The 24,539-nt window shown below is 34.3% G+C and overlaps 1 protein-coding gene across 1 annotated transcript in view; it reads right to left on the bottom strand.

Moving 5' to 3' along the window:
* Positions 1–24,539, bottom strand: part of LRP1B (LDL receptor related protein 1B) — a 1,885,740-nt gene that overhangs the window by 994,943 nt on the left and 866,258 nt on the right. The window contains exons 5-7 of the mRNA XM_082465229.1: positions 22,699–22,818; positions 17,967–18,095; positions 1,034–1,291 (exon numbers count right to left, since the gene is read on the bottom strand). Of these exons, the coding sequence (XP_082321355.1) occupies positions 1,034–1,291; positions 17,967–18,095; positions 22,699–22,818 (507 nt within the window). The remainder of the gene's footprint in view (positions 1–1,033; positions 1,292–17,966; positions 18,096–22,698; positions 22,819–24,539) is intronic.

Genomic DNA, 24,539 nt, shown 5'->3' on the forward strand with positions numbered 1-24,539 from the left:
TTACTTCTGTTCACTTCATATTCCATTTTTCTTACAATCTTTACCACTGTTTTTATTCAATCTAATCATAATTATCAAACATTACATAGTACTATTTTCTTACATTTAATAAGGATCAATAACCAGTCCCTGAAACTGTACATCACAAACATCAATAAAATATGATTACTGAATTCAAATCACCATTCAACATCTGAAAACTAAATTTATTCTATCACAGCACTCTTTTTTTTTCTTCTTAACTTGATTGTACATTTCCTTCATTTCTCTACCAAGTTTTATATTATAGTAGCATTTGTAAGAATAAGTTTTTTCTGTAAATCATAAAATAAATGAATACGTCTTGAAATTCTCATGCATACAGTTTCCCCAGGCAAGCACAAATAAATTTTTATACTCTCATGTGGGATGGGTAGAGAGCAGAATAGTGAGGGGGGGAATGTATGTGCATGTGACAATGTGATATACAGAAAGAGAAAGACAGTTAATAGTTTGTGAATTTCCGACATGAGAAATCAAGTGAATCACAAATTACAAATTACTCTTTTGGAAGAAGATATATAAAAACTCTGATTTACTAGGAAAAAAGTCAACAAACACAGGTAGTTGTTACCAATTAGCATAAAACTAATAGTTTTCAAGGTATTTTAACAAACACTACAGTTGATGAGCTTATAATTATCAAATCTGTTTCTTGTTTTTTGTTGTTGTTTTTTAATCCCACCTTCACTATCACATTGTGAACTATCATTCAGTGAAAGATCACAGTTCTCATCTAGGTGATACTGCAATAAGCATTAAAGAAAGAATTAAAATTAACCCTTCAATGTACTGCTTACATAAACAGTGCAATTCTATGTGTATATGTGTGTATATGCAAAACACGTAGGGAATACACTTATTTAAATACATTCATATTTGCATATATAGCTTTCCAAAAGCCATTTTCTATGCTAGAAAATCTAAGAATCCCGTCTACTGGTCTGCAAATGAAATCCTTAAAGGGTGGCATATAATATAAATCGAAACTCACTGTGAAAGGATTGAAGAATACTGATTGTCCATTCATCTGTTAATTTTCCTGTTTTTGTTATCTGGATACATTTGAGCTGATTTGAAGATTCTCTCGATTCAATCCAACAAATCATATCTTCATTGTAAATAAAATCCAGAGTATGAATTTCATTTCCATTGATTGAGCTCAGGGTTGCCATTTTACTTCCATTAAGATAGAAAACCTCAATTGTTTCAGAATTTGCAATTAACAGCAAAGGCGGCCTATCTGTAGGTTCTGGAATAAAACAGAGAGGAAAGTGAGTTCAGTAAAAGAGTCACTTTTTTAAAAATAATTTTGCATTACTTATTAAAAGTTATTCCTATATTTTTAATGCATCTTTACAATTTTAAAAATTGCTTGCCGAAAGTATTTTTTAGTAACCCGTATATGCTTCAGTAACTATATCACTTCATTTCTTTGAGGACAACATAGTCCACTGAGCATTTGTATTCTTGATTTCCTTAGTCATAATGTGTTGTCTAAATATGACGACAATGCTATTTGCTTTTACTGTTGGTACATAAAGGAAATGCTGTGAGTTGTTCTTCTAGCAATGATCATGGATCGGGATTGACCTCTCCATACAGTGTTACAGACTTCCCTTGTGAGCAAGGGCACGCTTTTTTGAAGTGGATGTATGAGGTCAGAAATAGATTCTCTGGAGTGGAACATGCAAAGCTCACAGCCTTATACAAAGAGCACCTGTGACCTCAGGCTCACTGGCTCCCTGACTGACCCCTGGAGCCAAACAATCACACATTTCCTTAGTGACTAGATCATGGTCACTGAGCCGGTTCCTTTCACATTTCTTCTCTACAGTCAGGAAAATAAGATTCTCGAGGTAAAAGAAACTTGTTCACTACCACTTTTTGGAACAATGCATCTTTGCTTGTGCTAGGATTGGTGAGTTTTTGGTAAATACATACTAATTGATTAGAATCACAATACCTTTAACATATAAAATTAATAATAAAAGTCCATCTAAAATCAGCGTTGAAAGAGTTTAGCTCTATAATCATATTCAGAGTAGCTTTCGTGCTAATTACGGAATAGGGAAAATTTGCAAACCTCCAACTTCTCCTTTTTGCTGCCTTACATTCATCGTGTCAACAAATCTCTTTGACTCTGATGTCAAACACATCAGTGACTCCTACTACCATCCTGCCCCAAGCTGCCATCACGTCTCAACCAGATCATTACAACTGCCTTCCAACTGGTTTCTCTGTCTCCACCTATGCCCTCCTCTTCCTGAGTCTATGGCAACACAATAGCCAGTCATATCCTTAAAATGTTAAGGCAGATCAAGCAAGTCTTCTGTCCAGTTCCTCAAAGGGTTCCCATTTCAATCAGAGGGAAAGTCAAAGCCTTTAAAATGGTTTATAAAGCCCTACCTGATGTGTATTCTCATTACTCTTTGACCTCGTTTCCTTCATCTCCTTACTACTCCCACCCTTGTTTATCTTGCTCCACACATACTGGTCTTCTTATTGTTCTGTGAACAAGCCAAGTAAGCTGCCATCTCAGAGGCTCTTCCTTCTTCCTAGAATAATCATCGTATTTCAGAATGGCCGACTTGACATGCTGACCTCCTTTTGGGTGTTATTTGGATGTCACCGTTCTGGTGAGGACTTCTCTTACCACTTTATCTTGTAAAAAACTACAAGCCCCTACACTCTCGGTACACCTTCCCGAGTTTATTTTTCACTTATCACTACCATACGTTGTATATATCTTATTTATTTCTCTGGTGTATTTTTCTACTTCTGCTGATGTTATCTCTAGCATTTATAAAAAGTCTGGAACCTATTGGTCGTTCACTACAAATTTTCTGAATAAGTCCAAAGGACACATGGAACCCTTACACAGTAGAGTTTGTTAGAAACATTCTGTGAAACGTTACAAAGTAATTTGGATTTCTTAACCTATGGATGGAATCCAGAGAAATACTGTCTCTTCAGGAAATTTCATAAACATTATTAGATCACTCAAGACACTGATACTGAACACTGTAATGGTAGGAGAAAAGCGAGTGTACATACTATGGCTAATATAATTAAACGTCTAACATTTTGAACACATTATTTAATGGTCTTCATCATTTCTTGGGGAAGTAGGAATATCAGGCTCCTCACGTATCTTTCAGATAGAAGAGCCCTCCAACGAAGATGATTTTAGGTCTTCCCTCACAGGCCTAAAATGTCAACTCTGAAACACATCCCAAGGCCTTCCATGAGTATTTGAATTTTTATTCATAAGAAATTACTTCAATCAAGCCATAGGATTCTTCTCTGCCTTCAGAAAGGCATTAAATGTTTTTTTATCTTAAAACAACAAAACAAACAAAAGTAAACAACAATACAACCTCAGTGAGATTATAAACTAAATAGCCCAACAGTTTCTTCTCAATGGAGAAGTGAACTTGTCCCTGGACTGCTTGGTATAAACCAACAAAAAGTAAGTCTCAAAAATACTAATATTATTTCCATAATAAAGAGTTCTCTTAGAAGAATCAGTAAAATTGTGAACTGTCTCTGCTTATGTAACCTTGTCAAGTGACTACATCTGAGCTTGGTCAGCCAGCTGGCTCCTCTCTCAATCTCTTAAAGCCATCTTAAATCATGTAATACTTGCCCTTGCCATTCCTTAATGTGGAAGTCTAAACTTGGTCTCTTTTCAACAGTACTAGCTCTGTTTGTTTTCCAGTTGACCTTGGCACTCCTGAAGCCTGTTGGATCATGGATGGATTTCTCAGGTTAGGAAGGTGTCTTAGACAGCTGTGTTATCAGGTTAACAAAGATATACTGACACTAATGTCAGTGCTTATGGTCTTCATTTGACAGCCAAAATGACCTTTAGTGAAATCACCTCTCATTCAAAAATGAACCACTACTGCCAAGCTTGTAAGAAGTCCAGATGTAGACAACAATTTCTAAACTGCCTACCGGTCAGTAAATTTAAGTATGTCATAAACATTCTTTGAAGAGAGGCTGGAATATGAAGGAACACTGAGTTTCTCTTGAGAAACTGAGATAAAAATAAATTAATGGTCAACACAGGCAATGCTTACTGGACACAACTAATCAATCTATTTGATTTTTGTAGCTGCTTTTTGAGTGAGTCAGTTGCTTATCTTAATGCAAATGTATCAACCACTGATTTTAAAGCTTCAGATAAACAGAAAGCCAATAAAGAGAAAGTCAGGTGCTTCATAAATTGACATGGTTTGATATAATAATGGTGACTTTTAAAATTCAAATGACATACTGGAGGAAGGATACTTCTGGTGTTAGTTGTGATGTGCTTTACTGAAGTAATACTCATGTGTCTCTGCTAATTATTATCTATGGTTTCCCACGTAAGACAAATAAAACATAAGGCCTGATATGGGAGTGGGAGAAGCTACTGAAACACAAGAACCCACGAAAATCATCAGGGGCTAGGGATATAAATCTTTTTTTTCCTACTTCATGATGAAAGGGGGCATAGGCCTGACAAAGGTTATCTGTCTCTACCCGCACTACACTGATCTCTAGTGGGTATTATTACCACATGCTTCCACATGCCAAGTGAAGATCATCATTAGCTTGGGTAATGATGATAAAAGACTGATCAAAATAAATGTGATGCTCATATCAGATGCCACACTGAGAGTCTGTGAACAGTTTCCTTGAAGGAACAGTTAGAAAACACATCAGATGACTTCAGTCAAAGGGTTTTCTACATCAACACTTAATGAGAAGTAATAAATATTAACCTTCCACATAGAAGAGATTGGAACACAAGAAAGCCCTCAGTCAATACTCTGGCGTAGAGAATCAAGACTTAAGTTGAATAAACCTCTACGATAGGCTGTCAGCTGATTCATGTTGGAGGAGGAAAACTGTCCTCATCCTCTTCACTCCCACCCATATATCAACAGCATAAAAAAGAGTATTTTCTCTCCCAAACAGTTATAGAGATGTGTATAATCAGAACATGATTTTTTTCCTATCATGTTATATTAATCAGTGTCATAATTTTTAAAAACTGATTAGAAAACTGAGAATTAAAAGGAGAAGCTTGGAAACATGAACTATCTCATTTGACTAGATTCATAAAAATATCTCTTTAAATTCCAAGCCACTATAACCATATCCTTGCAAACATATCCTTCTCCTCTCATAGTCAAGAATATACTAAAAATGTTTTTATATACTTATAATAATATGATTTTGACAGCTAGTTGGTGTTAAATAAATGTTTTCAGAGTGAATAAAACTAATTTTTACAGCTTCATTTAAACTCCCTATTCTTCCATTCAATTCTAAGAATATTAATTCAGCTAGTTTCACTTTAAGTAATTGGAATTGTGGATTCAGATAATTAAAAATAAATATAAGCCTAATAAATATTTATGTACATAATAAATGTATCTATATCACATATACACATAGAAAAATATGTATTATCTATACTGTGTTCTGATTTCCCCTAATTAATTCTGTAATTGTGAGCAATTATCTCCAGTGAATGAAATTAGGTAGGTGCACCTCAATATCTGTTATTTCAAAGATGAGAAAAAAAAAAAAAAAGAATGAGGTTCAACTGTTTAAAAGGTTAAATGATAACTTCCATGTAAAGTATATAAAATGAAGAGCAGACTAAAACATGGGAAAAAGGAAAATTGTTATCTGTACAGCCCAAAGAATTGGTTTTCAACCAATACAAACTTAAAATAACTTAAAGAATAATTTAAACAATTTTATTTTTAGTTTATCATATACAAATGTATAAAGTCTTTAATAATAAGGAAAATATGATGAAGTTAGAAATGAGAAGAATGATAACAACTTGTAGCAAAAAATTATGCAAACCCTCATAGGAAGTGAAGTGTAACTATACAACAAAAATGAAGAGCAATCTGTATAAAGAGACTAAATTTTAAAAAAAAGAAAACTTCTAAAATTATGCAATGAACAAAAAAAGTTGAATGTGAAATACTAGGAGGAAATTATCATTTAAAAAAGAGAAAAAAAGCATTATTCAAATAATATAATAAATTATAGACCAAAGTCAACTAAACCAAACTGAAAATGTGAATAAAGTTAACCATATAAGTGAAAAATGATACAGGGCTGAAATATTTTCGTTTCCAAAACATATATGGCCAAATTTCTTTCTCCATTTTCCTCAACTATTTTGTCAATGGAAAAATCTCTTTACTGAACTGAATGATACTTAGAATAAGTACATGCTGTGTCACATGTCAGAGGAAACTATTTTATCAGATTTTACAAAAGAAAAAGTAAAATATGAATCAAATGTGGAAACATTAAAATGCATTAAGAACAGTTTTCACCTAAGCAAGAAAATGTAATTACTACAACTAGACTGTAATTTTTCTTAGCACTACCTTTTATTGTCACAATGCATTTATACTAAACTCTTAATTGACTGGATGAAAATGCTTTATTGTATTTTTTATTTTATTTTTTAGAATTTATAGCTCTAAGGTATTCAACTAGTATCTGAAGGGGACCAGCAGGACAGTCTGTCTTCAAGAAAGATATAACTAACAGAAAAACTGATATACATATATATACATCTCTCTCTATATATAAAAGTCTATATTTTTAAAGTCAGGTTTGGTACCTTTCATAAAACATGTATAGTAACATTGAGTTCCAAAGAATGGTTAGATATATCTTTCTATGATTGAATGTTTGAGTCCCCTAAATTCATATGTTGAAATCCTAACCCCCAAAGATGACAGTGTTGGGAGGTGACAGTTGGGAGGTGCTTAGGTCCCAAAGCTGGAACCCTTAAGAATGAGATATGTCCCTTATGAAAGAGGCTCTAGAGAGATCCCTAGCACCTTCTGCCATGTGAAAATACAATATGTCTGCACCCCAGAAGACAGCCCTCACCAGGCCATGCTGGCACTCTGATCTCAGACTTCCAGCCTCTAGAGAAATAAATTTCTGTTATCTGTAAGTTACCCAGTCTGTGGTATTTTGTTACAGCAGCACAAATGTACAAAAACGTATCTGTTTAATAGAGTTAAAAGTTCCTTAATGATGATGACATTTGATTTCAGCTTTGCCTTGATGGAAGAACAGGAATTGGACATGCAGAGGTTAAAAAAAAAAAAAAAAAGTTGAAGAAGAAAAAAAGGAAGTCAGGTGAAGCAAACAGCTTTGACAAAAGCACAGATGTGGGAAAGACTAAGATGTGTTGGGAAGATACTAACCTCAGTTCTTCAGTTTTTGAGGGTACAGCATGCATTAGTGGTGAAAGTACTTCATCATGATAATGACAATAGCAAACTTTTTGAACATATTTTAGGAGCTAGCTTCATCTTTATCAGTTTATTGTATACTCACAACATCTCTAAGAATCAGGTGCTAATATTATCCACATTTTATAGGTAAGAAAACTAAGTTATTTAGAGTTTAAGTAACTTGCTTAAGATCACAAAGCTACTAAGTAAAAAGAACTAGATTCAAACTCACATAGAGCTTGCAGTAGCTGAGAAAGTAGGTTGAGAAAACATTGCACAGGTCATTCAATGTCAAGATGATAAACTTATTTTTAATTTGGGGTGCAATGGAAAGTCAATATAAATTTTAGAAAGAGTATAACGAGCAAAAATATCTTGAAGATCAACTGGGAAATGATACATAGAATAGGATATGCGTGAGTAGAATATAGTAGGATAGATATATTTCCCATTTAATTTCTAAAATTGTTTTTGCTTTTACTTTTAAAGTGGTGTAAAATAATTCAAATCAGATGGGAAGGTAGTATGTAAAAGCCTTGTTTATACACTGCCTTGGTGGTAGTATTCTGGAGTGAGGTTGGAAAGGAGTTAGGTAAAAAGGAAAAGGTATTTCTGTTCTACTTTAGATTGATGCAATACAGAAAGAAAGAATGACCATGTGTGCTGACATTTCTATTGGAAGCAGGGGCCAGTGGAGAAATGTAAGCCCCAGAGAATCCACAGAGGTTCAGGAACACATTAAATTTCACACATATAAATCGAGAAAGGTATTTATCTTTTTAATTATAAAGAAGGTAACCCAAGGTTATTAGTAAAAAAAAAAAAAACAAAACAAAACTTGTAGACACAGGTATTGAATATCTGGATTACTGAACAGGGAAATGCTATTTTAATTTCTCAGAAAATAGGTAGAAGAACCTAAAATGGGTGGTATTGTGTTCCTACATAGAGATGGGGTGATGTAATAAAGTCGAAGTTTTAAACTGTAGTGACTGTTTTATGTAGATAATAAGGGACATGGGGTCAAGGATTCTGTGGAAATGTGAGATTTGGGTGATAGGGAGGAACAGGAAAAAAAGCAGAGTCGGTTTTACGAGAAGATGATGGGTTTAGTGCTGGCATATTAGGTCAGTGTTGTCTTTTGTAATCTTGTCTTGAGCATTGTAAAAACTCACTCAGGTAAACTACCGATCAACCTGAATTACAGACTTTAAAACAATGTAACCTTTTTGTTATTTGGATGTTATTAGTGAAATACCGCTACCTTCATTTAGAGGATATTTCAATGTGAAATGTGATGATTGAGAAGCAATGAAATACGTTGTTTTGCAGGAGTAAGGATCATTTTCTGAAAAACAGTTAAAGCCAATAACATCGTGCCACACACACACACTAAAAGAGGTTCTCATTTTGCAAATCAACAGCTCTCACAATTTCCCTGTTTCTTAAAGAGTCGATCCACCAGATCAAGGAAGTATTATATTTCCCCTACTAACTGGAAGGTCTTAACTTGGCACATGGTAAGTGGTCAATAAATGAATGACACATGAAGGGCTGTTTGAATATGGATTCGCCAATGTTTTTAAAGATATTTTACTGATTTTTTAAGTTTAAGAATGATAGTGTATTTCAAAAAAATAAAGAATGATAGTGTATTTCAATAAGTAAAATGACAAAAATAATGCATTGTGATTTTTAATCAGGAAAATGAAATAAATTTAATTATACCAAATTTAATTAATTAAAGTATAAATTTAATTAAATTGAAGGGTTATTTTGGTAAATCTCAAAATCTCAGAGTATGATTCATTCAAATTTTAGATTACTGAATTAATATTAAAATTAGCAGATAATCCAGGGATGGTCAATTCACATTAGTTACTGAGAGGTGGCCTATGGCTACTTTTGAATCTCCTAATCACCTTTCTAATTGTGGCAAACAGAAACTTCTTTAGCTATAGAAGCACATTTTTCCCAATTCAGACATGTCCCTTTAATTTATAAATTGGTAATGATTGAGTTTAATAAGTAATAGATACTGGCTCATTTAAAAATTGCTTTACACTTATACTAGGTACCTAAATAGTCAAATTCACAGAGTCAGAAAGTACACTGGTAGATGCCACGGGCTGGGGGGTGCGGGGGTGCGGAGGGGGAATGGGGAGTTAGTGTTTAATGGGGACAGAGTTTCAGTTTAGGAAGGGGAAAAATTGGGGGGATGGATGATGGTGAGAGTTGCACAACAATGTGAATGTACTTAGTGCCACTGAAATGTACAGTTAAATATGGTTAAAATACTATGTTTTATATTATGTGACTTTTACCACAATAAAAAACAACATTAAAAAAATTGTTTTAAAAATATTTCCAGTTTGAAAGCATGGGTCCTTTAAAAAGCCACTTTTGTCTCCTGAAAAGAAAATACTGTCTCAGTGTTTGCATATTTATTTATACATTTAACAAAGATTTATTGAGCATGACTAGCTTCATGAAAGGTAAAGCATTGGTAGTAACGTGGATGCAGGCTGTTCTTTAGAGAAAGTAGTCCAATTCAGAACATATTTAAAAGTTTGAAATAAAGGGTTTGAGAAAAAGAATGGATTCAAGGGAGACTCCAGTATTTTGGCTTGGACAATTGGGTGAATGGGGTCACATTAACCAAGATGGCCATCACTGGAGAAAGCATTATTAGGGGAGAGAATCAAGAGCTTGGGACACATAGAGTTTGATATTTCCATTAAATTTCCAAATGGAGATGGTAAGTTGGATCTCAATATTCAAGTGAATCTGGTGTTCAACAAAGTGCTCAGGGCTGGTGATAAAAACTGGCAAATCTCAGTCTCTAGATGTTTAACAAAACCATGGAAGAGGATGGGTTTTTAAAGTCATGATACAGGATGAGAGCACTTAGGAAATCAATAAAAGAAGAGAAGATGTCCAAAGGACTGAACACTGAGTCATGCTAAAAATACTGACAAAATGAGGATTATGCAGCAAAATAAACTGAGGGGGAAAAAAATGCCCAGTAAGGTAAGAGGAGAACTCCAAGAATACACTCTTTAAAAGGGAAAGTATTCAAGGAGGAGACAGGATAAGTTGTGTGCTAAGGACTGATAATTGAGTAATTAAGCAACTAGAGGTCACTGGTAACCTTGATAACAGAGGTTTAAGTAAGTGATAAGAAGGTAAGACCCACTGAAGGAGGAGGAGAAAATAGAGAAAGAGACAACACACTGAGTTTTTCTGTAATGGGAAAAGAAAAATGAAGTGGTAGCTGGAGAGAAATACAGTTTTAAAGGAGGTTGTTTTGCAGCCTCTTTACTACATCCTCGTATACTGATGGAAATGATCCAGGAGAAAAGAATATCTTGATGATTCAAGGAATAAAGAAGACAACTGTCTGAGTCTAACTCTTGTACAGGTGAGAGAAGGTGATACTGATGCACAAAGGCCGGGATTGGCCTTAGATAGGAACAAAGTCAGTTTGTTCTTCAATTCAAATAAGAGAAGGATGAAGTGATTAGTTCTAGATTCAGATAGATTGGTAGATGTAGTTCAGAATGAGAAAGTTCTCTTTTGACTGCTTCTATTTTCTCAGGGGAATATGAAACAAGACCATCATCTTAGAATAAGGAGGAAGGAGGTAGACATCTAAAAATTCATTATCTAGAGGTGGAAAAGGGAAAGGTCATTTAATCTATTTTACTGTTTTCTGACAGGGCTGTCAACGGATGTAAATAGATAACCTATATTTAAGATCACAATCTTCTACTTTGCTATTAAAAAAACAGACTAGTTCTAAATACTCAATGGTGATTATATACCAAACTTTTAGCTACTTTACTAGATATATATCCCTTGTAATTTGATGGTATGTTGTTCTAAACTTCTAAAGTCTGTTAAGATATAATTTGTCTAATAACTTGGCAAGTATTATCTTTCATGGAAAGCAAAGATGGAGGCTGTGTGAATCCTAGTGTGAAGAAGAAATACTCACACACATTTAAAAATGCATTCAATACAATGGATTTTCTCTTCTCAGGACTAAAATGACGTTAAGCAGCTTGAATAGGGAGAATATGCAGAATATTTGTCATCAAAGTCAAGGGCAAATATGAACTCTGGGGGAAGAGTGCTCAAGAGACATTCTCTAACTGCTGTTATTACATTGTTGACTGCAACTGATACAGGGGATGCCTTGAAAACTCTCTGAAAAAAAAATTTCTCCCTTATTAGAAAAAAAAATTTTTTTTTTTCTGTCAGGTTTTAAGCTTAGGTTTTCTGAGGATTTCGATAGCACTATACTTACACTTTTCTCAAACAAAACAATAGAAAAATTATATATCCATGTGTAATCTTAAAATTAAACCACTTGTAATTTCTATGAATTTAAATGTGCCTCATTTCTTTTTGTTTTTCATTATATTTGTCCAATTTTAAGACAAGGAAAGGGAGTTAATTGTAGAACATGACATGATCTATTACATATTTTATATTGAGGATTTAAATATTAGTTCAATCAATAGCTATTCTATAAAAAAAATACAATAATAGAAATTTGTACTTATATATTGTGTCATTTGTGAAAACAAAGTTTACTGATTGTCAAATCTAGAGCCCATAAATGTCGCCATGTAATTCTTAATATCCAAACAAAGATATCAGCAGCTAGATTGCAGCTAAGATGTTAAGTGGTAAAGAAAATGGAAGACATGCATTTTTTCTGTGTCTAATATTTTTTTAGACTATGGGTAAATCAAAGGTGTCATGACACATAAAACACATGACAGGTAAGACTGTTATCAATCTTGCAAATTTGTTGCTGGAAACAAGATTTAAGATATCAAGAAAGGTGTTAGACTGTGAAACTGATGTCCTCCAGGAAACAAAAAATCAAAAACTTAAAAAAAAAAATTTAAAAAGCCAGCAAAAGCAGACATAGAATATTCATGAGGAGTTTTATACCTCAATACTGGCAAACTCATTAACAGTCGTGTGGGTAGAAAAAGAAAGTGTGACACTTAATTTGGGTAATGGAAATTCCATCAGAAATCCTTGCCTTGCCCTGTCATGGAATGTGAATTCCAACTGAGTAAAGGGCCAGAGAAGATATAGGGTAGGAGTACTCTAAAAAATAGAAAAATACTTTCAATGGCCAGGCCACGTTATCAAAGGGAGTTGTGAAGCTCTAGTATTTGTACAGAATAGAGGCTTAGGATATACTGCCTGAATGCAGGTGGTGTCGCTTATTCTCCAGCTATATTTGCACAGCAAACACGTACTCAGACTGCATGTTTGTCTGAGGAGGGACTGGTTGAGGGGGCACATTTATGGAGATTATGCAGAGCTCCCCAGCCAATTTTGATGCCTCTACTACAGCATAGGCAGCTTGAACCCTAAATAACATGATGAAACTGGCAAAGACAAAACAAACAAAAAAACCCAAAAAACAACCATTACCCTTTGAATCTCTTCCAGCCTTTTGACTTTCCTTTTTTTGACCCTCAATATCCCAATACCCTTATTCTGCTTCCTGAATGTTTAGGAAATTGCTTAAAGCATCCACCAAGCATTTACCCAGCACATACTCTGTTCCAGGCACTGAGCTACTTCTCTGTCACTTACCACTTACCATAGTGTACATCATTTCCTCCATGCATATGTGACTGAGTAAAAAACGACAAATCTGGATTTCTATGCTGGTGCTGGTCTACTAGGCTTGCTCCTAGCTCAGAGCTCCTCATACACCATCATGTCATCAAGTGTCATTCACAGTTATGCCTCAATGAAATGACAAACTGTGCAGGAACTAGACCTTTGGACTATCTAAAATTAGTAAAAACTCTAAATAGTGAATCTTCACGTTGTCAAGATGTGATCACATATCATTCTGTGGGAAGCCATTCTTAGCCAGATGGTAGACTGAAACAGATCTGATCCATAGTTTCTTAAGTAATCAAGGTCACTAAGACTTAATATGTTACTCTTCCTATGAACACTTAAATTTTAATATGGAGTGTTTCTTTTAAAAAGAAAAAAAAAAAGGCAATTATACTTTAATAACTGAATTCCAAGCATCACAAGTGGCTGATGAGTATGATACTCTGGGCAGGGGCTCTTCCCTTTCCTTTCCCTTTTTTTTGTTTTTGTTTTTGTTTTTTTTAATTCCCAGGCTGGTCCCTTTTTATACAAGTACCAGCCTATTCTATTCTCCCCATGAGCAGAGCCAGCCTTGACAGAAAACCATGGATGATTCCTCCAACCTTCCAAAAGGAAATTTTAAACTATTTATTAGTAGATGATAATAGAGATTAGAAGTAGGAGCCATAGGTAGTTATATTTTGTTTTATTTCTCTCTCTCTCTTTTTCTTTCTTTCTTTCTTTCTTTTTCTTTCTTTCCTTCCTTCCTTCCTTCCTTCTTTCTTTAAATTGTGGCAAAGAAAGTGAGTATTATGAAAACACTCTCTAACACTGTTTGGAGGTGTGCTTCTATGGATTACACAGGGATTATAATTTGTATTTCTTACAACTAAGAGTCCCATCGCCTAAAAAGTCTCCCCTTACCCTCGCCCAAATCAGTGAACAGCAAAGCATAAGCTGTAATAGAATCTCAAAGTTATTTAATGGACTCTCTTTTCTCACTACTCTGGTTGCTCTATGGCAAAAAGGTGTACTCTCTCTCACATGGTACCATTTAATGTGGTGACTCAACAATGATGAGCATAGAATTATCTAGTGCTCTTTATTTTGCTACTGTTTTGATGCAATCAATAGAGGCCTATAGGTTCCATAGAACTGAATGTTGGGGTAAATGCCTGCCTTCAGCAAGTGGTTAGGAAACGGAAAAGTATAGTCCAAGGAGCCTGAATTTATCAGTTCATTCAAAGTTGCCAACAGTTCATAAATTAAACACGCTTAGCTATTATTTTCACTCTCACAGGTTCTGCATGAGCCCACAGTCAACCCTGGGTGCCCACATTTAACACATACTTCTATAACAAAATCAGTCTAAATCAGTTAAAAGAAAGTAAGCTAAATTAAAAAACAAACAAAAAATCTTTTCATTTTCAGATTTGATGTCATTATTAGAACTCTAATTTCGAAAAATGTAAAAATATACAGGATGCTTTACTGGATACCTATAGATGCTTGACAGTTACTTTAAAACATCTTTTTTCAAATGACATGTCCTAACATTTAATTCAAAAATGACTAGTTTTTAACATGTGTCCCATTCCAAAGTTATGAACAATCCATCATGACATTCACATTCTAGCATGCTTCCTACTACATAGTAATATCAAGTATGCATAAAGTTATTTTTTTTTTTTTACATATACTGAGAGTTCTGTAGATTTCCTTCCATTTGGAAATCACCTATTTTGATGTCACATGGATAGGACTAGATTACCTTTGAAATTTTCCCAACTTTGAAACACTTGATTCTATATTTCAGTAGTCAGGGGAATCGTACTAAGTGTAGAAAAGAAAAGAATTTGTCTGTACTACATGAATTATCAAGAATGAAAAGGCCTCCTGCCTAACATTAATCTCTTCTCCCAACTGCCACAGGGCCTAAAATCCCCTCCCCCTACTAGAGGTATTTCTTAAAGGTGCTCTTAGGGCTTATGAATTTTACTTCGATTTGGTCATTATACTACAAAAGAGGGATAATCAATTAACTTAAATTCATTTTCCTATTTACTATCAATTGTCACATTTAAAATAAGATCCCACAGGCAAGCTTTGGGGTGACTAGTTGGAGAGTGACCATGATATTATTTTGTGCTGAACTAATTCATCACCTTATAAGCAGCTTCCCAGCCAACTGACTCTGCCACCCTCTGCCTTCACATAAAAGGCTACCTTTCCTAGGAACTTTTATTTTCCCATCTATTATCTAGTAAGGCCTTTGCAGAACTTTCCTCTTGTGTGCTGTTCCAGCTGTCCACTGTATCCTCTGGGTCTGATATATTTATGTTGCATTTTCTGTCTAAAGTCTAGGGATATTTTACAAACATCTACTGTTTGGGGTCAGCCCATTCTAACCTTTCCCTAATTTCACACAATCCCAGCTTCTGGAATCCCTTGAACTCTGGCTTTACTTGGAGGGAAAGTCAGGTTCCAGAATCCAGTAGGGTAAAATTTTAAAGGAAGAAAAACAGAGGTGCTAATCTAAGCAGCCAGGTAATGGAAAAGAGGAAAGTCAAAGCCCGAAGACAAATGGGGTTTACTTTATAACTTCTTCCTAGCACCCTTCAGTCACAGCAATACCATAGTAAATAAAATTGCCACAGAAAAATTTAAAGCGATGTATTAAATGGAATTTTAATACATTTAATCTAATGGAAGCAAAAAAATCCTCCTCTACATTTGTTACAAATATGAGAAAACTAAAGCAAAACTGATCGCTTTTCTTTTGAATTATACAGATGCATTGTTCAAATATCTATGTGACCTTTAGAACTAGTCAGTATATGTTATAGACTTGTACTCATTTACTATATTACTCATTTTCCTAAAACTACAAACCACAGGAACGTTCCCATGAAAACTGTGTATTGTTCTAACTATGTACGCCAATATTGTCATCAAGCCAACCACTAGAGGTGAAGGCATTTACATATGTATTCCATGATCAATGCTAGAGTCATCAAATCATGTACCATCCCTCTTTGACTACATTCAAAGATGCAGCACTATATCATGTACCATCCCTCTTTGACTACATTCTCTTTCTGTCAGAGACCCTTCTGTGTAGAAAGAGAGGAAGTGCTTCTTTGTATAGGGTTTATTACATTACACCCTCCCTGTGTATTCACAGCAATATTGTGGGATCAATAGAAGAAATTGCAAAGAAAAAGCCTTCCACTTCTTTAGCCCGTTGATATATTAAATCAGAACTCTCAGTGGTGGAAAAAAAGAGGAACACATAACTTGACCTAATTTTTCTAGAGGATTGCCCCTGAAAAATAAATAGGGCTTCATAAACCAAGTCAGCAATTGAAAACAATAAACAAAGAAGTAAAAGAGCTCCTTTCTTGGTAATTTTCTATACAAATATGTTTTGTAAATAATTAAACATACTATCTCAGAGAAATAGTTGAAATTATAACATGAGGTTACGATGTAAAGGGAAACACCAGCAGCTTGCAGAGCAAATCCAATGCTTTGCTCAATTTGGTTTCAGGAAAGAGAATCCCCTCCCATGCCTAATTTTCCAATTGCTAATAAAAGGGAGTAGGGGACATTCATTAATTTATCAAAACTTCATAATTTGAAAATGCAGGAAATGAAACCAGATTTGGAGGAAGTGAGAAGATGCCAGATGGAATACCATGTATAATATCTTCCTATATTATTCCCAAACTAATTCAGTTCACACACACACACACACACACACACATATACAAACAACAAAAAATTAGTGTTATCCTATCATTACCAGCACCTCAAGGCTATTTCATTAGCAAATCAGCAATATTTACTGAGGGTGTACTAAGACTGAACACTATGTAGAAACAGTAGGCTTTATTTGCAGATAAGAGGTAAAGGGAAGGCAGTTTTGAAACATGAAATTCAAATACTTAACAGTGGAACACTCATTGTAGTAATCTTAATTAGAAAGAAAAATTAATTCCTTCTTTTTCCTTCCTTCCTTCATTCCTCCCTCCCTCCTTCCTTCCCTCAATCTCTCCCTTCCTTCCACAAATATTCACTGAGTACCTATATGATCCAGGCAATGGTCAGAACTGAGTACATAACAGCAAACAAAACTGACAAGTTCTGTACTTTCATAATGCTTATATTATTCTGGGTAAATCTGATGATAAACAAATACATAAATATGTTCATTTCAAATGGTAGTGCTATAAAGAAAACTAAAAAATCATGTAGTGATAGAATAGGTATGAATAATAAGTATAGTTGGGAAATAAGATTGTGATGGACAGAGTACACACCCTTAAATAGAATGGTCAGGGAAGGTCATTCTGAATGTTGACATTCTAGCCAAGACTTGAATGATAAGAATGTGACTATCACAGGGAAAAGCATTGCAGGCAGATCAAACGCAAGTGAAAAGACCTCAAGAGCAAAGTGGCTGAAGGACAAGGAAACCAGTATGGCTGGGGTGTGATAAAAGGAGAAGTAGGAGATGAGATGGAAAGGTGAATGGTACTAGTCCATTAGCCCTTAGAGGCCCTGTGAGAAGTTTGGGTTTTATTCTCAACATGAGGGAAAACTATTGGGAGATTTTAAGCAAAATAACGACATGGTCTGGTTTATATTCTAGCACATAACTTGAACTATTATGTGAAATATGAATTTTAGAGGGAAAGCAGAGGCTCACAGAAACCAGTGAGGAATCTATTATACAGTCCAGGAGAGAGACGGGTAATTCAAATCAATTAATCCATTTCTTTTGAACAGGTTTTTGTTCATTAGAAACTTCCTGTAATGGAAGGAGTTTTGTAGTGATCAGTGACAACTAAAAGAGCTTCTCTGGCTTTCTAAGTATGGATCATTTCCTTAAAATGAAGAAAAAATCTATTTCTTCAAAGTCCATATTGCTCTACTATATACATTTCTAATGAAAAGAACTGCAAATAGGAAATAAATTCTGGAAGGACCAAAAATTAGATAACTTACCATTTTTGGCTTTGCAGGATCTGCTGTCTGGCTGCATTATGTAGCCCTCCACGCAACTACAAGCATAGGATCCGTACGTATTTATGCAGGTCTGGCTGCATGTACCATAAACAGCACATTCATCTTGATCTAAAAGGCAAATTAACATCATTTCTAAGCAGATTTATTGTTGGGCATTTTTTTTCTCCCTGAAGAAAACATTTTTTCCAAACTTTGGAAATAGGCTATTAAAAAAAAAAAAAAAAAAAAAGCGAGAAAGAGCCAACTCCAATACATCTTTTCAAAACCACACTAACTGAACATAAAATTCAGTGTTGTTTTAAGTTACAGAGATACAAGATCAAGCTTAACACCAAATCTTTTACTTTAAAAGATAATTTATTTGCATTTTTGATGCGTAGGCTAAAAGTCCTTGGATATTTGTGCAAAGGTATAAAATGCACTCCAATGAGTATTTGCTGAAGAGTTCTAGTGTTTATGACACTGGCTTTTTCAGGATTTTGACAAAGAATTAGTCTGGCAACACGATTTTCAATGAACAGATTAAATAAAAGTTCTGAGCTAAGCAGTGTAAACCACTCTCACTAAATCAAAAGGAGGAAACTATTAAGTACTTTTTGCAAACAGAAATTTTATCATAATTAATTTTTATTTTAATATCTATGGCCCTCCTCCTATTTCTTCCCTACTTCCACTCGTGAAACTTTTTTCCTCCAGCATCTTGTTCAAATTTCTGTAAGCAGCAGGCACTTAATGATTCTTAACCAATTGGGCAAATTAAAAAAAAAAAACTCTGCCAGGTAATAATTTAGACAAATGTGTATTCAGTCTGTCCTGTGTACCTAGCACTATACTAATCCCTGAAGAAACCAAAATTTATAAAACATGATTTCAACCTCTAGGTGAAACAAGTCTAGTGATATAGAATTTCATTTCTATGCATTTCCTTATAATAGAGTCATACTCTAGTTATAATAGAAACACAGAGAAATAAATGAACCTGCTTGGAATTGAAGGGAAAATGTGAAGGCTGCATACTGAGCTGAGTTTAAAGGATGATTTAGATTTCCTCAGACTAAATAAAAAGGGATCAGATGGAAAGAGGTGTTCCAGTTAAACAAAACAGCATGTGAAAAGCCATTGGGATGACACAGTAGGGATTTCAAAGAAGTATAAGGAGTCAGGTGGAGTAAGGGTGTATAAGAGGAAATGGTAAGAGATGATATTGGGAAAATCGTTTTGGGATGGGATAATGAAGTTATTTGTATGGTAAACTAAAGTGCTGTATATTATACATAGGCACTGGGAAAGCATTAATTAGATGAGCTTTATGATCAACTTTGTATTTGAAAACTAAACAAAGTCATAAAAAACGGATTGGTGAATATAGAGAAGAGAACCTGGAAAATTAGCTATGTGCTGATTTCACACAAGAAATTGTATTTTGAAGTCATAATATTTTGAACAATGACAGTAGCAGTGGGAATGGAGAAGAGGGAATGGACTCAAATGTTTAAGAAATAGAATAGATAACATGTGAAGTTTGACTGGATATGATAGAAGAGAATGGTGGTCTAATCTTATAAGAAGTGTAGATTACAGTGGAGGTATCATGGGAGGAAAAAATGAGTTTGATTTGGATTTGTTAAATTTTGAGGTGTCTGTAGAGCATCCTTGAGTAAACATTTAATAAGTAGTTGGAAATATGGAACCAATAATATAAGTTGAGATCGGTCTTGGAGTATTTGAGAGTCAATAGCATATGGATAATAGATTAAAAAAATAGGAGAGGGTTAGATCCCACAGAGAGAAAGGGAAAGTCGGGAAAGCTTAGCTATAGAAAACTACTTTAGGATACCAATATGAAAAAGGCAGGCAAGAAAGAGGAGTCCATGAGCCTCTTTGAAGAATGTTAAGCGGATTAAACTGCTTGGGTATAATAAGAATATATATTTGGTCTTTGTCCTCTGTTTCTGACACAGAGTTCGGTTACCTTGTAATTTTCTGAGCTATAGGAGTATCTTTTGTTATTTCTAACGAGCCCTGTGAAATACACTAAGTCTATGCTAATGAGGTGACTCAGGGTGGGGCTACTAGATATTCTCAGAATGGGACTGGTCTCCAAAAAGATCAAACAGGTAACTTAGAGGGTGGGAACTCTCAACCCCATCCTCTGACCCCCCAAGCTAAGAAAGGAGTTGACTAAGGAAAAGCAAAAGATGGCTGAGTAGCCAAGGAACCATTTAAATTGGGAAACTATTCATTTGTATGACATTTATTTGCATTTCTCTCAGATTTTTTTTAGCTTCATGTAATAGCCTGCATTTAAAGACAGCTTGTTTGAAGTAAGTAGCTTTGGGGATAGGAAGAATAGTATTTGGAGTGAAGTCCACAGTGATAATGTGAAATTAAATCTTGAATTTGATAAAGTCCAGCCCCTAGTGGCAGAAATGATGATTCTTATCTATAATATTTTCACCGATTTTTTCAACTTTACTATTATTGGTTCCTATTTTAGTTTTTCGGATATGTGATTATGCTATACAGGAAAGCAGTATGAATAATGATTTCTTTTGTTCTTTCTCCTTAGTCAGAATGCACTGTTCTGACATTGATGTAACTCCACAAAATTGGCTGCAAAGAAACAGGCATGTCATCACTTGTAGCGCTATCTTCTTTCTTCCTTTAAGGACAGGGAATATCCTGGAAATTCCTTCAGGAAAGCGTAAATGATGCTCAGACCTGGTCATCCAGGAGTGCAGAGAAAGTAAAAAAATCTCCTCTTCTATTGGTGAACTTCCATAAAAATTGCTGTGTATTTCCTTACTAATGTTCAACAGAAGAAAGTGATTATGATGATTTTTACGGATTTAAAAGAGAGATTCAGGAGAAAGAGATTCATGTAAAAGGAGCTGAAAATCCTGACACCTGTAGGAATGAGGTATAGCAAAATAGTGAGAAGGATACAGGTAAGTATATTGGCCTACCTTGTGTGAATGGCAGGTGTTGTTTTGAACTTGAAATTGCGTGTATGTCCAGAGGTACTACTTATATCTGGCAGACTTTGTGATTGTAAGGGGTCTAGTGTTGACAAATCTGAGTTTTTTCATAAAGTCTGAACTTCTGTGTGCAACCTTCTGATTTTCAAATGTTGGTTTAAGAATAATGTCAGTCAAATAAAATATACCAGTTTGGTCCCCCTATAGTCAGATTATGCAGCCTTTGGGTCTGATAAACATTTAATAATACATGTTTTTATAATATTTGTATTGTGCAGAAAATGAAAAAACAACAAACTGAAAATTCAAGCCCGATGTACATTATAAACAAATGAGCCTCTCTAGGATAAGAATAAGTGGGCTCTGGAGATCTGTGTTTTAGTCTCAAGTCTTTTACTAAAAAGATGTGCAGACTTAACTAAGTCACTTAATTTTTCAGGGTTTCACTTTTCTCACTTTTGTCATGAGGATTTTAAAAAATATTCTCTGAGGATTTTTTTCAACTTTAAGATTCTATTTTTAAGGTAAATGTTATAATATTAAAGCAAAGGGTTAAAGTAATCAGCAAAGTACCAATTTCTTTGGAAAATATTCTGTTTATTAGTGGTGCTGGTAACACAGATATTCCTCAATTTTATACACAGATTCTATATTCAATGTGTTCTATATAGAGATTCTAAATACCATATAAAATAATGTATTGTTTCTATTGTGGCTATATCATATATATATATATACACACACATAAACATATGATATTATGTATATGTATATATATTTGGATTCAACATAATGAAGAAGTAACCTAAAATAGTTCAGTATGGCAGAGTAGAGTCATTTTGGAAAGTAAACATTTGGTGTAGAACGTTCACAAAAACAAAAATTAAGACATTAAAAAATAAATATTTTATATTCATCATTATTGCATTGGTCAAATATCAATCACCAGAATTACCAATGCAAAAGTTGTAAAGAACATTACATGACTATTATTAACTTAATTTAGTAGATAATAAATGTCTACTACACTGCAGCTATATAACAGACATAAAATATTTAGGAGGTTAAAATAATTAAATCCAAAGTTTTAGTCACTGACCAAAACACATCTCATTGTTGACATGTCCCATGTCTGTCATTACTGCAATATGAATTGAAAATTGATTTGTAACCATATGATATCACTTATATGTGGAATCTAAAATATGGCACAAATGAACTTATCTACAAAACAGAAAGACTCACAGACATAGAGAACAGACTTGTGGTTGCCAAGGGGGAGGAAGGGAGAGAGAGGGATGGACTGGGAGTTTGGGGTTGGTAGATGCAAACTATTACATTTAGAATGGATAAACAACAAGGTCCTACTGTACAGCACAGGGAACTATATCCAATCTCCTGTGATAAACCATAATGGAAAAGAATATATAAATCAATGTCTGTATGTGTATAACTGAGTCACTTTGCTGTACAGCAGAGATTGGCACAGCATTATTAATCAACTACACTTCAACCAAAAAAGGAAAGAAAATTGATTTGTATAAATGCTTATCTAATGTTTATATATGTGGTTTTTGGGGGAGAGCCAACTTTTAACTCTCAAGAGACCAAGAATAAAGTGAACATAAACATTGTGTGGAACACATGGTAGGTGCTTGAAGATATTTTATTAAATTTCTGTTAATTAAGCCTCTGTTAAAATAAAATTGAGTAGAATTACGTGTCATAATTACCTTTACAGCTTCTTCCATCTTCTTTTATTTCAAATCCATCCTCACAGAAACACATTGTACTATTTCTGACCATGGCACATTTATACTGACAATTCAACTGCTGGCAATTGGGCAACAGTTCTGTAGAGGAAAAGCAAAGATATTATGTCTATATAACTGTGCACACACGTATACTATTTAACTTTAAACGTTAATATTTACTCAGTGCATAACCATAATAATACAGCTTTGATTGGTTTCCTAGAAAGTTTCTATGATTGGTTGACAGAACAAAACAATATCTCTTCCCTCTAAAATATGTTGGCTTGCATTTGCTTGAAGTATTGTTAATAAAAATTTCAGATCAATCTGTTCATTCTTTCACTTTTTCCCTTATTACATACATTCAAAGGCACAAATCCTTTCAAATTCTGGTAAATTATTTCAAGAGGAAAAATGTCAACTCAGTGGTTGATTTCACCATTTATGCCTTTCTTATCTGACACATCCATTGATATTCTATCTTTTGAGGGCTTGTTTTGACTTACTAATCCATGTATAACCTTTGAAGCAGGTGGCAAAATATGAGACAACTACTGGACATAATATATTTCATAATATCTAAACCCTTTCAGAACAAATACATCAGTGAAGCCAAAGTTAGCAAAACCTTAGAGCAAATTAGGATTCAGTATGATAAATGCATGAAACACAGATGAAGCGACAGGCATATTCATTTCACAAATAATTTCTAACAGGAATAAGATCTGCTAAACAAGAAAAATTACGGATAGGATGTATGACTGACTGTGGTGTCTGAAAACAGAGATATTAATGGGTCGTGACAATTTCTTTTTTTCCCCTGGGGAGAAAAATAAGGGTTTTAAAGATCAAGGTTAAATGATTCAAAATAAATTGATATTTGCCACAAGTTTAGCTGGTGCTTCAGAAATATTTTAAATTTTAATAAAAATATATGAAAGTCCAGTGTGGAAAAGGACAGCTAGAATACTCCAAACTGAAAATTTGGTATTTTACTAAAAAATTAACTATCTCTAGTATTTTCTTAGCCCAATTGCTTTTCAACTCTTTCATGAAACTATCAATATTTTATGTATCTTCTCTTCTTAAAACTTTAAATCTCCTTCATAATGGTCACCCACATATGATGATCTTGCTTCCTACTTCCCTGAGAAAATTGAAGCTATTGAAAGAAATTTTCCACAGATTTGTGCTTCACATTTTACCCACCTCTGCCTATTCTTGTTTTTCTTGCTTTTCAAACTTGGTTTAACTCAAAATTAAAGCTCCAACCCCAACTCCCATGTACAAATCCCATCCCCTTTCACCTACTCAAGGATATCACTTCAGTTTTTCTCTACTTCCTCTCATAATCATCTTTAAAAATTTATATTAGATCAAACTAAAGCCTCCATCCCTTTTTGTCAATTAAGTTTCACGGGAACACAGTCAACGGTCATTTGTTTACATATTGCCTATGGCTGTTTTTACACTACAGACACAACCCAACTAGTTGCCTTAGTTGACTAGTTGGCCCCCCAAACCTAAAATATCTACTATAGCCCTTTACAGAATGTTTTCTGACCCTTGTACTACTTTTCCCCACATTAAAAACAAAAAACCTTGATCTCACGTCCTGTATGAGTCACTGTTGCCCAGTATCTCTGTTCCTCTTTATAACAACATTTACAAAATAATCCATACTCACTGTCTCTTTCTTCCTCTCTGTTTCTATCTTAAGCCCACTCCATCAAGCTTTTATCTCCATTGCTCCAGAAACTGCTCAGATACAGGTTTCCAATGACCTTGATGTTGATGAGTGTGATGGCCTTTTCTCAGTC

Source organism: Balaenoptera physalus (genome assembly GCF_965194825.1).
Source record: "Balaenoptera physalus genome assembly, chromosome: 6".
In the NCBI taxonomy this organism is placed as follows: Eukaryota; Metazoa; Chordata; class Mammalia; order Artiodactyla; family Balaenopteridae; genus Balaenoptera; species Balaenoptera physalus.